The sequence below is a fragment of the Pinus tabuliformis genome, chromosome 1_2 (assembly GCF_031772625.1).
Source record: "Pinus tabuliformis cultivar Carrire ecotype Pingquan chromosome 1_2, CPIR1, whole genome shotgun sequence".
NCBI lineage: Eukaryota > Viridiplantae > Streptophyta > Pinopsida > Pinales > Pinaceae > Pinus > Pinus tabuliformis.
The window spans coordinates 133,213,776-133,229,526 of record NC_142298.1 but is presented as its reverse complement, the minus strand read 5'-3'; the positions used below and the strand labels follow the sequence as shown (position 1 = coordinate 133,229,526).

Below are 15,751 nucleotides of genomic sequence, written 5' to 3'. Positions count from 1 at the left end.
CTGGGATATGATTATGAGATCATTTACAAGAAAGGGAAAGACAACAGTGTAGCAGATGCATTGTCGCGCCAATTTGAGGAGGAAAGTACTCTGCTCGCAATTTCCCTCCCCATTCCAGACTGGATTGAAGAGGCTCGCAGGGAATGGTTTTCACACCCCGGGCTCTCCCAACTCATTTCTCAATTGCAGGTAGATCCTAATTCCAGCAAGGGCTACTCGTGGCATAATGATATTCTTCGCTACAAGGACAGAGTCGTAATATCACCAACATCCACCCTCAAAAGTCGCATTTTGGCAGAATTGCACTCATCTCCTATCGCAGGACATTCGGGCTTTCAAAAGACGTATGCTCGCACCAGAAGATCATTTTTTTGGACCGGCATGAAACAGGACATCCTTACTTTCGTAGCAGAATGTGACGTCTATCAACGCCACAAAGGGGAAACCGTCAACACACCAGGCACATTACAACCATTGCCCATTCCGGCATCAATTTGGACGGAGGTTTCCATGGATTTCATTACAGGTCTTCCAAAGTCTGGGAACAAGTCAGTCATCATGGTGGTTGTGGACCGACTGTCGAAGTATGCTCATTTCTGCGCCCTACCCCAACCGTTTACACCAACTTTGGTTGCTCAAACTTTCATGGATCAGATCTTCAAATTGCATGGCATGCCCACTTCTATTGTGTCCGACCGCGACCCGATCTTCACCAGTAATTTTTGGCAGGAACTCTTCAGAATACAAGGCACTCAACTCAAACTCAGTACTTCATATCATCCGCAAACAGATGGTCAAACCGAAGCCGTCAACAAATGTCTAGAAACCTACCTTAGGTGTTTCACTTCAGAAAAGCAACACCTTTGGGTACAGTGGTTACCTCTGGCTGAATGGTGGTATAACACCAACTATCATGCCACCACCAAAATGACTCCCTATGAAGCAGTCTATGGTCAACTTCCGCCTTCCCCTACTTCTTATCTCACGGGGTGCTCCAAAGTACAAGCCGTGGATCAACTCCTACAACACCGCGCAACCATGCTCGCCCATCTTCGCGAGAATCTTCATCAAGCTCAGAACCGCATGAAGCAACAGGCCGACCAACATCGCTCAGAGCGCCAATTTCAAGAAGGGGATCAGGTCTTTTTGAGGCTGCAACCATATAAGCAAACATCACTCAAAGACAAGGGTTGTCAAAAGCTCTCTCCAAAATTCTACGGACCATACCAAGTACTTCAGCGCATTGGAGAAGTGGCTTACAAGTTGGCTTTGCCACCTACAGCAAAAATCCACCCAGTTTTCCATGTATCGTGCCTCAAGAAAGTGATTGGGAACAATTGCCGAGTTCAAACCAGTCTACCTGAATTGGACGAAGAAGGGTCAATCTGGCTTCAACCCGAATAGATTCTAGACACAAGGGACAAGCACCTGCGCGGCCGCATGATTAAGGAAGTCCTCGTCAAATGGAAAGACACCTCTCCGGAAGATGCAACTTGGGAACCAGCCACTATTCTTCAGAAGTTTCCGCAGCTTCAGCCTTGAGGACAAGGCTAGTTTTAAGGGGGAGGGCATGTTAGGGTCCCACCCTAACCCCCTTATTTATGTCATGGGATCACGTCATAGTCTAGAGTCAATAAAGCCCATATTAATATTTGTAAGTGGTTAACCCGCAATTAATGACGGGACCACAGTTAGTTGCAAATGGGCAATAGTATTAGATAGATGGTATTAATAAAACCCACGGTATTGGCCCGTGGTATTGCATGTAGGAGTCATATATAAAGGATAGAGACTCCCTGCGAGGAGTATCGTGTCTTATTTTGTAATCGAGCTCTGCTCTATTGGAGGTTGCCCCCTCGAAGAGGCATGTGAACATTGCTCTTTGAATAATAAAATCATTGCTATTCTGTGTTCTTGGTATCTTTTCTTCGCATATTCTGTGCTTGGGTATTGCTTTGCAGGTTAAGAGCATAACACCACGTACCATCCTTCCTGTGACATGATTAGGGTGCCTAGGGATGCTAGTGATGTCCAAAGCGGGAAAATCATCAAAGAAAGATACCCTATTTGAGATATACATGTAAATTATGTAGGGGTCGCAAAGGTGAATTTAAATATGCCTAGAAAAATGCTTGCTTCACTCTACAAGCATCAACCTTAAAGTTCAATGAAGAACTAGGGATTTGTTCTTCCAATGGAGTCGCTAATAATGATATGTAAATATGTCGTATGGGGAACAAAACACATGTCTCATGTCCCTTACAACGGCACCAAAAATGTTACTGCTCAAACTAGCAGGGGTCCTAGGAGGGGATCCTAAAGGTACAACTACTAGGTCAAGGGCAACAATGGAGCAACAACCCACTGCCACCTTAGCTAAAGCTCCCTACTCTTTATGGACTTTCACCGATGGGAGGAGACCCAGTATGAAGGGAATCACTAGATGAATAAGTCAATGAAGGGGTAAAGAGTGATTACTTAGGGCCTATTCACAAGAGAGACTCAATTTTGTGGCTTGTTTGCTTGAGAAGAAATGTGTAAATCTCTCTAAGAAGGGCCGAGGGGATTTCAAGGGCTAGGGTTTGCAAATAGGACTTGTGAAGGAGGGACCTAGTCTAGGAGATCCTTGTGAAAATTTGGATTCCAAGTGGCCTTTGTGAAATTATCTTCAAAAGGTTGTGGGACCACAAAGGACCAAGTGGAACCAAAATTAGGTCAAGGGGGTGACGTTGATCAATCAAGGGTATGCTTGACCTAATTGAGGGGAAGGAGGGGATCAAAGGAAGAATATTCAACAATCTTAATACAATGATCCCAATGAGGTCACTAGCCAAGGGAATCTTGTGACAGGTGCCAAAGATTTGAAGGAAAACAGCAGCTGAAGTCCCTGCCCTTAAAACCAATACTTGCAAAGGGACCTTTTCAGCAGTGGGGCTTGGATTTTATTGGAGAAATCAATCCACATTCTAGTGGCCAGCACAGGTGGATATTAGTAGCCACTGATTATTTCACTAACTGGATTGAAGAAATGATGGATGCACATAGACAAGTTGTTGCTTAGAAAGACCTGAAACCTACCAAGGAAGCCATTTCCAAACATGTGGCGGAACCAACAAAGCTGCAAACAATGATCTCTACACTTTTCTGTTGAGTTCAAACATATATGAAAACAATGTTGCCCAATGCTCTTGAGTGTGAAATCAGATATTAGATACATATCTAAAAAGTCATATTCATCACAATTGATTACAAAGCATGGCATGATCACCTAACTCAAGAATTACAATTTGAAATCTTACCTTTGGGAATTTTGAGATTAATACCATGAGGGGCATTATTTTATTAATTTTGAATTTTCATGTGAATTATGTAAAAAAATTAGAATAAAAAATGAATTAAGAATTAGAATGGAGGAAACATGAAAATTCATTTAGAAGTTGAAAAGTCACAAGGGAAGTTGAAATGTCACAGGAGTTGAAAGGTCATCTCACTTTATATAAATATGCCCTCATGGCTAGTTAGAAAGCACTTTTAGTTTTGGAACCCTGTGAGCACCTTGGTAGAGGAAAACTTGTACATTATTTTCAAAGATGAAGTAACAGTTAAGCATTTCCACTATTAAACCTCATGGATGCTTTGTGTAATGGGGCATTAAATATTTCAGCGTAATTTGGAGAAGCTCTTTTAGGCCAAGGGAAACAATTGATTCATGTGTTGTTGAGCATTGTAAAACTATTTTTGTGGTGATTCAATGGTATGTCATTGCTATTTATATGTTAAGAAGTGAGGAACTATTTCATTGATTTGAAACTCACTTTTTATTAGAAACTGTATGCTTTCATGCTTGTTATTAATTGAGATTAATTCGCAATTTATAATAAATTTATTTTCTTAATTTATAACAAATTTATTTTCTTATCCATGTGTCTTAATTAAAGTTTGTTATCATTTATTTTTTTAAAGATCCATGTCTAAATATCTGCTTATATTGTTTGTTTCTTGTGCTTGGGTCCACCCACATACTGGATGGGACCTTTTACCAGGGAGATCATCTGACCTTTTCTGAACCTCTCCCATAAAGTTTAAACCTGAGACTTTGTAGAGACTAAACCTCACTCAAACCAGCTAATCTACCCCACATTAATTTTACTTTTACTTATATATATATAAAATGTTGTACACAATTTACTGTTACAATTCTGCCTTATAACAACAACATTTTGATTTCATGTATATGGAACATTCAGCTGCTGCTGAATGCCATGCACTTTCAAAATGTTAAAGATCTCATCACCAGATATACCTCCTTTGATTTGAGTGGAGGACATGTGGCAACCGGATTGTCACTCCACACGCGTTTTGAATTCTTTGAATATTGGAAAAGATTGATCTTTTGTCTTCAAGTGGTATAACCACATTTGTTGTCAGTGATCATTTATCTAAATCTAAAAATATTGGACTCCACTAAAACTAGGTTTCATGCGTTCGTAGAAATCAATGTGCACCAGGTCCAATGAACCAGTCGCATCTCACACTATTATGCCTACTGAGTGCAAGCAAGTATCCAATACTTACAAGTTACCGCATAAGCCAAAGGTTTGCAAAGTATGTATCTTTGACACTGAGATCCTGATTGTTGCGGTAAATAACAACTTATCAGTACCGCTTTGGCAAAAACTATTCCTCAAGGATCATTGATGTCATTAACTTCTCATAATTTAACTTCTCTGAATAACAAGATTAAAACGAGCATGACTATGTAGCCTAATATCGAACCAGATCTGAATGGATCAAATTGTTAAAATACTGTTTTAAACAACAGAATAATGGAATTGCAGGAAATATTATTCACTAAACTCCAACCAAAACAGTAAAAAAGAAGACAATTTAGTTGTTTCATAATATACCCACTAACTCTCATATCATGTAAAACTATTGATAACCTGAAAAAACTCAATATATCCACACAATGCTAAAAATAAGAATAACTGAGTTATTGTTATAACAGTAATTAAAATTATAAAAATATATGGACAAGCTACAGACAATATGCCTTTTTAAACACATGTAGCACACTTATTTTTACATTTGTGGAATGAAATGGTAAACTGCCAATTCGCCTCAACAAAGAATAAATTTTAAAATGGGACCTAATGAGTGCTGAGAATTTCAGAGAATCCTTATTATCCTCAGTAAAATGAGATGCCTATACAGCCGAACGGAATAACAATTTTTTTTTACAATTGACACTTCAGCAATATTAATACAAGTAAATATAAATCCTCAACTCAATTAGCACCTCTGGCAAGCATCTCCTGGTATTCCAACAAAGAAACTTGTCGCTGGAAATTGATCTCTTTATAAAACCTCTCAATAAATTCCTCTGCTTCTCTATCTACTTGCCCTGCTCCCTCTGCAAGCGTCGATGTACTCAACTCCTCTCCTTGAGCCAACTGGTAGGTCTCCATACTGCTAATCCCCTCAGGAGACTCGATGGTATTCATCTGGCCCAACCAAGAAGCTGCAGCAAAAGCAGGGGATTCATCTGTCTGAGGCTGGATGCATGGAAGTAGTGCTGAGCAGTAATACGCCTCTTCTTTGGTGGATTTGCAGGGCTGTTGGAGCACGAAAACTCGTACTCATGAAGCCCAAACCCGCGAGGAGATGCGGTCATGTGCTGTCGATGAAACAGTTGCAAGTTCTTGCCGAAAACCTTAAATCCTCTTTTTCTTAATACCTGCAAATCTTCCTGCAATATTGACCTGCGCTTTAATAGTCCTCTTCTCATCACGAAAATGGCGATCCTCAACTTATTCCACATTCGCCTCTTCTTTCTCAGAGCATCTTCTAACCCCATCATTCTTATGAGTTGCTTCACGTCTGTTACAGTTGAATGGATTAATGCCCAATCGCCCAAGCATATCACTCAATTACCAGGGAAGAATTAATGCTCAGAATAGGAATTGAAAGAGGGAGTAGTCGACCTAGGCGGCTGCAATTCCAGCTCGGATCCGAATTGTCAGGGGATGTCAAGATTTCCTGCTCCGATCGGATTTTCTGTCAGGGAATGTCAAAATTGCCAAGGGAGGGTGGCGGAGAAGGAGGGTGGCGGAGCTAGGAGGGATTGCCGGCGGTCGGAGCTGGACGATTTTCCGGACGGTGACGGAAACCGGACCATTCCTCCACCTAGGTAGACTACTCCATTTTGAAATTGAAATTTTTGGCTCCAAGTTTGTCAAGTTCGCCTCCCTCCAAATCAAGTCAACCCACAAGGAAAAGGACACACCCATTCAACCCATCAAATCACTATATAAAGGAAACTCGACCTCATTCTCTTGGCACCAATTCACACTCTCTTGTGAAGACAATTTTTGTGCATCCTACTGAAGATCAAGAAGGACAAGGAGGACGAAACAAAAGACGAACGCTATCTCTCTCTCTCTCAAGCTCACACATGTGGATAGTCTCTTCTTCTGATTTGTAGCTTTTCTGGGCAGTGTTGTTGCAGGGGGGCGAAATTTTGGGGTAACTACCAGTTGTGAAAAATTGGATACCCAAATCCCCTACTGCAACAAACTGATATTACTTCTCCTACTTGTTAATTCATGCAAGTTATTTACTGTGTTACACTGTAAATATCAAATTAAATACAACTACATCCTTCACTAATTAAATTATATGCGGAAACAAGAACTGAGCAAGAAGAAATAACCACACACACAATTGACACGATTGTTTTTGGACAAATGTCCCCGGAAAAACCCAATGCGAGAAAACCAGTGCAGCGACTGAGGGTTTGTATTATTATGTAGTAGTTTCTAAATACAATCTTTGGATGCCTTACTAGCTATCCGATACAAAGACTCTGATTGGCAAAGAAATTAGTGAAAAATACCTCACACTATCACTGGTGAACCGACATTGATCCAGGCCCTAGATGGCTGGCCCCACATTAGCTTTGCGTCAGCCTACGCAGATCTGCTTTGGCCTCTCTAGGGTTTGCATCACATCTTCCACGGATCTTCTATTGTTTGGAACTTCGTTCCTCTGGCCCTCCAGTCTCACACCCCGACTTCTGGCTCTAGAACTCGACTTCCCAGCTGAATCTCGGACTCCCTTTGAAGCTCTGCACTGCCTTTGCTTGGCACTGCGCTGCCTCTTTTGGATCTCTCCCTGCCTTCTCTGCAATGTATCCCCTAATCAGGAAACTCTCCAACCAAAAAACTATCCTTGCCCCTCACTGCAAGAAATCTCCTCGATGACTTCTCCAGCAACTGCTGCACTACTCTCTTGAGAAAAACGATCTTTGATCTTTCACTCAATGTGTCTTCCAAATGGCCATCGAAGTCCTTATAATCTTCTCATTGAGTAATCAACGGCCCAGATTAAATTCTAATCAATGGCTCTGATCATATTGACTCGATCTCCGTCTTCTTCTAGAAGATTCACTCACAGTTTTATTAATACCCTTTAATTATTTTAATTTCATAAGTTTAGACTTAGGCATTCATTAAAAATAATTAATTATTGTAATAAAACTGTCTCCGGGTGGAATTTCCCAAAATGATTTCTGCGTATTTTGGAATACATGTTTCCTAGCCTCCTTGCAAATTTTGAGGCTTAGAGCACATCCAATGCTACCAAAAATCAACACCAGCAACAAGATGGCTGAAATTTGGGTCAGATCACACAAAGCGAAATTCTAGATCAGATTCGGAGGCTTGGCTTGCAGGGGTTGACCAGGTTTGACCATAGATCTAGGTGTGTCTCTTGTTGAACAAAAGAATTTCTCTATTGAAAAGGTTGTTGGGTTTTTCCCCTTAGTGGGTTTTCCCAGGGTAAATCTTGTCTTCTCTTTGTGCATTGTGATCTCTATTGTTCTACTATTCTTGTATGGTTGAATTTCTGAAGTATAATTGTTGAATGATATATTGGAATAATTTAACAGAAGATCAACATCAAAAGTAATTATCAGTATTTTAGAAATATTGTGCTAGTCCATATTGCAATTAGAAAATCAACACACCTCAGGGTGCTTCTTCAGCTTGGGATCAACTATGATATCTTGGCTTAGCAAGAAGTAGACTTCTATTACACTGAGTACAATAGAAGCGGAATATATCACAGCCAGTGTCACAAGTCAAGAAGTAGTATGGCTTTGAAAGCTTCTTGCAGGACTATTTGATCAGGCGCTAAAGACGACCTTGATACATTGTGATAATCAAAGTTGTGTCAAGCTTTCCAAGAATCTAGTATTTCATAATAGGCTGAAGCACATTGAGATCATATATCACTTCACCCAAGACATGGAGTAGAAGGGAACAGTGAAGCTCCAGCACATATCCACAGACGAGTAGATTACATACATTCTCACCAAGCCTTGGTCTAGGGGGGAGTTTGTATACTTCAGAGACAAGCTTGGTGTGATGCAGAATGTCTCCCTCTTTGAGAGAGATGTTTTTGCAGTTTGCAGCATCGCGCAAACATTCTCCCACGGGGTCATGCTGATTTAACTAGAGGAGAATGATACATTCAGCCATGGGGCCATGCCGATTTGGCTAAAGGTGAAAGGCTCGGGGCAGTCTTTCTCCCATTAGCCCTATTGTTTGGCTCAAGGAGATTGGCCCACAGTGTTGACATTTCCTACTCTAGGATGGAGTGATCTATTTTTATAGAGCGGATTTGGTTTGGTTATTTAATGGGGGTTTTCACCCACCAGTGGAATAAACAATTCTAGTCTAAAGTTGATTTGTAATCTAAACTCAATAAGTGAAGGGGTTTCTTGTGACGAGGGGCTTCTTGATGGGTCTCTACTCAACATTGGAGCTCTATATAAATAGACATGCATGTGAGGAGACATCACATCAACATAGCAAGCTCATCTATAACTTCTCTAGTTGAGGAGAAATTTCCGCTGAGGAGAAATCTGTTCATCTTTCTTCATCATTTCACTTCTACTCATAGAGGCTGCATGTGCGATGGTTTGACCAAGTATGACCAATGAGTTGACTGATCTGTACAGCCACACGTGTGAGAGTTTTGACCAGTGAGTTGACTGATCCGTACAGTCGCACATGTGAGGGCTTGACTGCAGTTGACCGCAGACCACATGTGCGAAAGTTTGACCATAGACAACAGTTGACTGCAGTTCGCGTGCAACAGTTTGACTGCAGACCAGTGTTGATGGCAGACCACAGACCAGTGTTGACCACAGTTGACTTTTGATAGGTTTGACTGGCTTTGACCAGCAGCAGTTTTGACCAAGTTTGACTGGTGACTTGACTTGTAATGTTGACACAGGTATCTAGACAAATTCTGCTTCGTAAGCCTTGCTAAAAAGACAATTTCTCCTTAAGAAAAGTTGCTGGGTTTTCTACCAGATTGGGTTTCCCAGGGTAAAAGATATTGTGTCTCTTGTGCATGGCTATCTTTCTATGATCTTTATTGATTCTGCTGCATTTACAGTCAAGATTTTCTGTGCGTAATTATTCAATGATATCAGTGGCATGAGAAACACTTTAAAAATCATTAGGAAGTAACTAGCAGATCAAAAAATTGTATTCTACTGCAAATGATATAGAATTTCGACAATTATTTCCCAAAAACTCCATAATTTTTCAATAATGTTCATGCCAAAAATATGAGAAATTGAGAGGGCGTATATACTACGTTGTTATCTTGGACACCTTCTCAGTTGATATGCAGCTATATGATTGTCTAAGAAACAGAGGATTTACTGGCAAAATGACGACAATCCAGATTTCAGTAAACATGTATAAAAGATTAACTACTGCTTATAAGCTATAAAACCTTCATCCAAAATTCTCATCCTTAGGATCTTGAAGAACGTAGGAATGATATCTTAATTTCCCATTTCCACTGTATATATTAACTAGTCCACTAGATTGTTGACAATGAAATCACAATTATCTAGAACAAACCTGCGAACCATCTTGCTTCTTTTCAGCCAATGTTATTAAACGTGTGTCCGAGTTATACATCAGGGCAGTGCCACAACTGATTCCACAATAACAAAACCATGTATCGTAAGATCATTTTAGATATAAACCTGTTTAACTTGTCTAAATATATAAGAAATTTAAGCCATAACTTCTGAAATATCTTAAATCAATAGAACAACCCATTTCATTGATATGTACTAGCACGCTGTATAAATGTTCTTTAACACTGAATGCTAGAAAATAATATTTCAGCAGATGAATCAGGAATAATTTAGGTGATGATGGATATGCTGTTACTGCCTATAATATCTATCAGAGGTCACCAATATCCATGGAAATTTTTTTCCATGCATACACAAGTTGTACATAATATCAGAATAAATATTCAACAGAATCTAATATTAAAGACTCACAGATATATGTCAGTGAGGAAATAATGCATAATTTATAAAATGCCAAGGATGGTTTTGAGTGCTTACTTCTCACATTTAACCTCATTCAAAGGGCCACCACTAGGCACAGTTAGTATAGTGCCAAAAAAGGAAATATTTTCTGTCCCACAGTTTGGACATGGTCCCTGCAAGGAAAATAATTGGAAGATTACCAGCTTTAGTTCTTCAATCCAAATGAATAAACAATTGTATTATGCAAAACAGACTTTCCAAATGATCTATATTACCTTTAAAATTAGGAAGTCTTTCAGAATGACATTAGTGATTGCCTGTGCTATCAAATATGTTCCAGGTAGAACGAGAAACCAGGTGATGATAAAACTGTATGGTTCAGGCAGCTGCAAGAAAGAAAAGCAAACAACATCTGAGGATGAAAATCTTGACATATTGTAGCTGCTGCAAACAAGTATCTTTTACAGTTGCCCTGAAAACAATTTCTCTTGAGACAATATAAACACTCACTAGATAAAGCATGATAACGGCATGAAACAGAGAACATTCTATAAAGTAAAGAAAATAAAAAATATAAATATAAAACCAGTTCACCATAGCTAAGTCACTTTCTTGAAGTTCTACTGCCATTCAGGTAAATGGAAAGTAAAAAATAGGAATGTTTTGGATTAAAAAGAGAAATAAAAAGGAAGAATGAAATCATATCATTGTTGGACAAATCATCCACACGGTTGATAGGTGGACAGATCGAAAAATTAGCTATTTGAGGTATCTTGATTTAGAGTTGATGAAGCTCAAGGCTCAAACATAGCTCTGTGCTTATAGTAACCCATATTCTCACTGTATCATGGCAGGTCCACACTAGCTGATCAGATGAGGATACATTAGGCATCTCAAAATTCCAACCTAAATCTAAGCCTATTATCTACAAAAACAATTCCCTCCTCCCATGAACAACAAATCTGGGAAGTGTGGTTATGGTAATAAAAAAAGGTTCCTGCTTGTTGACCCTTGAAAATGTTGTGTCATTTTGTATTTTCACGGGAGTTCCTCTCCAACTTAAATCTAAGTCTATTATCTATAAAATCAATTCACTCCTTGTTGTGAAACCAGCTCACAAAAAGATAGATCGACGTCTTAGAATTCAGTCTCTTCGAGGGGGCAACCTCCTTTACATTACACAAATGAACAATTCTTGGATGATACAAATGAAAAGACCTCCTTTCTATATATAGGAGTCTAAGGGGTCATAACATAATTAGAGCCGACATAACAATAATAATGTAAGAGCACAATAATAACAATAGCGGGCTTCTATGGGGCACAATACTAACAATATGGGCACTACATGGGTACATCAATATAATAAGTGGGTTGTACTAATAACAATAAGGGGTTACACTAGTAGTATAGGGGCCTAACATGCCCCTCTCCTTCAAAAAGCGTTGTCCTCAATGCTTGAGTAGTTCTTTATGCTTCTTGTCCTCCCATATGGAATCTTCAGCGGGTAAGTTCTTCCACTTGATGAGATACTCTGAAATTGATCAATTTCGTAGCTGTCGGGTTCTTGTTTCTGTGACTGCTCCAGGTTCCAATATGATTTTTCCTTCCTCTTCAATTTCTGGCAATATTGTTTGAATTGGGATCTTTTGCAACTTTTGAATAAGTGGCCATACTTCTTCATCCTTCTTCCATTCATTCCTTGCTTCGTTTGTCCAATCTGGTTGCATAATAGAAATAGCACAAAACAATGCTTCCACATCCTCATCCTTGAAGAGTCTTCCCATTCGGAAAGGTCGCCATTTTTTAAGTGCATCTAGTATTGCCAACATTTCCTTCTCATAAATACCTTGCTTGAGATGTAGCAGTAAAAATACCCAATCACCTACATCAAAACATTTTTCACTATGATGTTGATCTACCTGTTGTTTCGTTTGATTTTGCACTGAAGTGGCGTTATTCTTTAAAAGTTGGAGAACTTGTTGTCAATGCTCGATGTAATCTTTCACTGCTTGAACCTTTTTCTTCTTGATATGTCCTTCTATCTCTAGAGTTTGAGGAGTGGTAATTTTTTCCAATCCTTTACAAGATATGGTTGGATTCATTTCTTGATGCTCGATGTGATCTTTCACTTCTTGAACATTTTTCTTCTTGATATGTCCTTCTATCTTGATAGTTTGAGAAGTGGTAATTCCCTCCAATGCATTACAAGATATGGTCGGATTCATTTCTTCTTTATCTAGGCTTTGTTCCTGGAGTATATCTTCTTCTTTTGACCTTTTTTGCTCCTTTTCTTCTTCCTCTTCACAATTATGTAGAATAATTTCTTCTCGGCACACTTATGACCTTTAGTGTATTTGCTATCACAACTGTAACAAAGCCCTTTTGCTCTTTTTTCTTCCAATTGTTGTGGTGTCAACCTTATAGGTTGTGGAAGACTAGGGGCAACAACACTTCTATCTTTATAGTTGTGAGTGGTATGCTTTCTGGTTGCCATAATTTTGCTTTCCATTTTTCTTGCTAACCTGAATGCCTTCTCTAATGAATCAGGTTCCCAAAGGCGAACATCATGTTGGATATTATCCTTTAAAGTCCCTATGAACACATCAATCCTATGCTCCTCTGGAATATTTTTTACCCTTATGTTCAATTTTTGAAACTCCTCAATGTGCTCCATTATTGAACCCTTTTGTTTGAGACTTATCAATTGGCTAAAAAAAGTGTTGCTTTTTGTATCCTCATAATGTGCTGTCAATTCTTCCGTAAAAATTGCCCAAGTGATAATTTGTTTACGAGAACCAAGCCATTGATACCATACAAACTGATTTGGTTCCAAATATAAAGTTGCAATACGTACCTTTTGTGTGTTTTGCACATTATTGAGATCGAAAAATTGTTCCATCTGTAATATCCATGTTGCAGGATCTTTGCCATCAAACTTCCTCATATCAATTTTTGAAATATGGTGGGTCTTCGATCCAACATTAGAGTCTATGGAATCATGATTAACATTTATTTTGTTCTCATCATGAGTTTCCTTTACTACCCTTTCACCATTAGTGACCATTTCTTGTAGCAACTTATTCATATTTATCTTCAATTCTTCCATTTTATCATCCATGCCATCAATTTTAGCGTTCATGCCATTCATTTTAGCTTCCATGCAATCCATCTTAGCTTCTACACCTTTCTTTAAACAATCCATCTTAGCTTCTACACATTTTTTTAAACCATCCATCTTAGCTTCTACATCTTTCCTTAAACCATCCATCTTAAATTCTGTTGCTTTTTGTGCAAGTGACACTTGTTGCACTTGGTCTCATAATTTTGATATATCATGTTGCATTTCTTCCTCTTCTTCATAAGTCATGCTAGAGCTTTCAGATTGCTTACTAGGTGTTTATTTTCTTTCCTCGGGGCATCAATTACCGATTCAAACTAATTTTTCAAACCAAGCTTATGCAAAAATTTAAAAAAAACTACACACCTTTTTTCACTTTGTAGAAGCTTGATATTCAATCTGATGTATCTCTGCAATTTCGGATCATCCAGTTCTGAAATTGAGACCTGTAGTAGCCCTCTGTGTCCTCTTTCCAATGCCACCAGTCTGATCCAAGATGGATTCTCCAAGGAAAAGTTATGCACAATCTCCCAAGATGACCTGATTATAGACTAATTCAGTAGAGCGAACTTGTACGACGTGCCACGAGTCACTGTTTCAACCTTTGGATCTGAAAAAGATATACAAGAAACTACAGTCCATCATCTTTCTGTACCTTCTTACAAAATTTCAATCCGATGCTCAAAGAGAAAATTATGACGATTTTCCCCAGGTCACCTGTTTGGAATGTAATTCAGGAGTTTGCAAAAAGACCAACTTCCTCAGATCATATCTCCGCAAATATGGCACGAAAAGCTTTGAAATTCGGACCCGAGATTCAGCGCGATTTCTTCTCAAATGGGTTTTTTTTTTAGCTTCTAAAACATCACAGAAAAAAAGTTATAGCGAAAATTCTACGATGACCTGTTTGGAGCAGCGAAACCCTAGAATCCAAAGCTCTAATACCAAATGTTATGAAACCAGCTCACAAAAAGATAGAAAAGATAGATCAACGTCTTAGAATTCAGCCTCTTCGAGGGGGCAACCCCCTTTACATTACACAAATGAACAATTCTTGGATGATACAAATGAAAAGACCTCATTTCTATATATAGGAGTCTAAGGGGTCATAACATAATCAAAGCCGACATAACAATAATAATGTAAGGGCACAATAATAACAATAGTAGGCTTCTATGGGGCACAATACTAACAATATGGGCACTACATGGGTACATCAATATAATAAGTGGGTTGTACTAATAACAATAACGGGTTACACTAGTAGTATAGGGGCCTAACAGTCCTCCCATGAACTACAAATCTGGGAAGTGTGCTTAGGGTAATAAAAAAGGTTCCTGCTTGTTACCCTTGAAAATGCTGTGTCATTTTGCATTTTCGTGGGAATTCCTCTCTCACTGAGAACAACAAAAGATTTGTTACCCCTCATGTCAGCGGGGGTACTCACATATTTTTGCAGTATATTTAACCACCATTGTAAGCCCAAGGTCATAAGTCAAAAGCCCTATAACAACCATGCGAGGCACTGTATTAGGTGTCCTAGACTTGTTTGGTCAAACCATGACCAATCCCTTTGGGTTCATCTCTAGCTCCTTTCGTCTTGGATAGTATTGGAGGGCCCTGGATCGGCTTACTTGAGGACTCATGGTTTTAGAGGAACCTGCATTTTGTAGGGGTGATCACCAATGTATGGGCCAGTGCAACCCACATCAAGGTGCACTTGTCTTACCCCATGGTTATGTGTTTATAGAGTCTATATGTGGCCTTGGAATTGGTGCAATATTCCTCAAACAGTTCTCATACATGGCAGTGTCATATAGACAACTTTTCACATTTCCTGAGGGAGTTCATGTTTCCCAATGCAAGTGGTCCTAGAAGTCAAAATGTCAACTTGGTATCATTTTGTTTAGCTTGATGAGAAGATGACAGGACATATAAAAAAAATTCCACAGAGAAAAGGCAATGGCCAGTTATAGGTAGTCAAAGGTCGTCAAACAAGTACTATAGGTTTCCAAATGGCATAATAGGGGCGGATATTGATAGAATTTGACATGCAATACGTCAAAATCTGTCTACAAAATAAGAGGAACAAAAACCATGTCTTAGTTTCTTCAAATTCCCAAGGGAATTAGAGAACTAGCATAGGGGCATGATGTAATATTTCTTTTTATTTATTTAGCTAAAATTCCCAGAAAATATCTTCAAAAATCACAACATAAATTTTTGCCGAAAATATTAATAAAAATGCAACACAAAACCACAGA

At 39.0% G+C, this 15,751-nt stretch overlaps 1 protein-coding gene across 3 annotated transcripts in view; it reads right to left on the bottom strand.

Moving 5' to 3' along the window:
* LOC149204871 (PGR5-like protein 1B, chloroplastic) overlaps nt 1-15,751 on the bottom strand; it is a 226,711-nt gene that overhangs the window by 33,287 nt on the left and 177,673 nt on the right. For 2 of the 3 annotated variants that reach the window (XM_089394817.1, XM_089394816.1), the window contains exons 8-10: nt 10,642-10,752; nt 10,442-10,539; nt 9,942-10,017 (exon numbers count right to left, since the gene is read on the bottom strand). In XM_089394817.1, the coding sequence (XP_089250943.1) occupies nt 9,942-10,017; nt 10,442-10,539; nt 10,642-10,752 (285 nt within the window). Of the gene's footprint in view, nt 1-9,669; nt 9,737-9,941; nt 10,018-10,441; nt 10,540-10,641; nt 10,753-15,751 lie in introns of all 3 variants that reach the window. The other variant, XR_016252394.1, reaches the window with a different exon arrangement.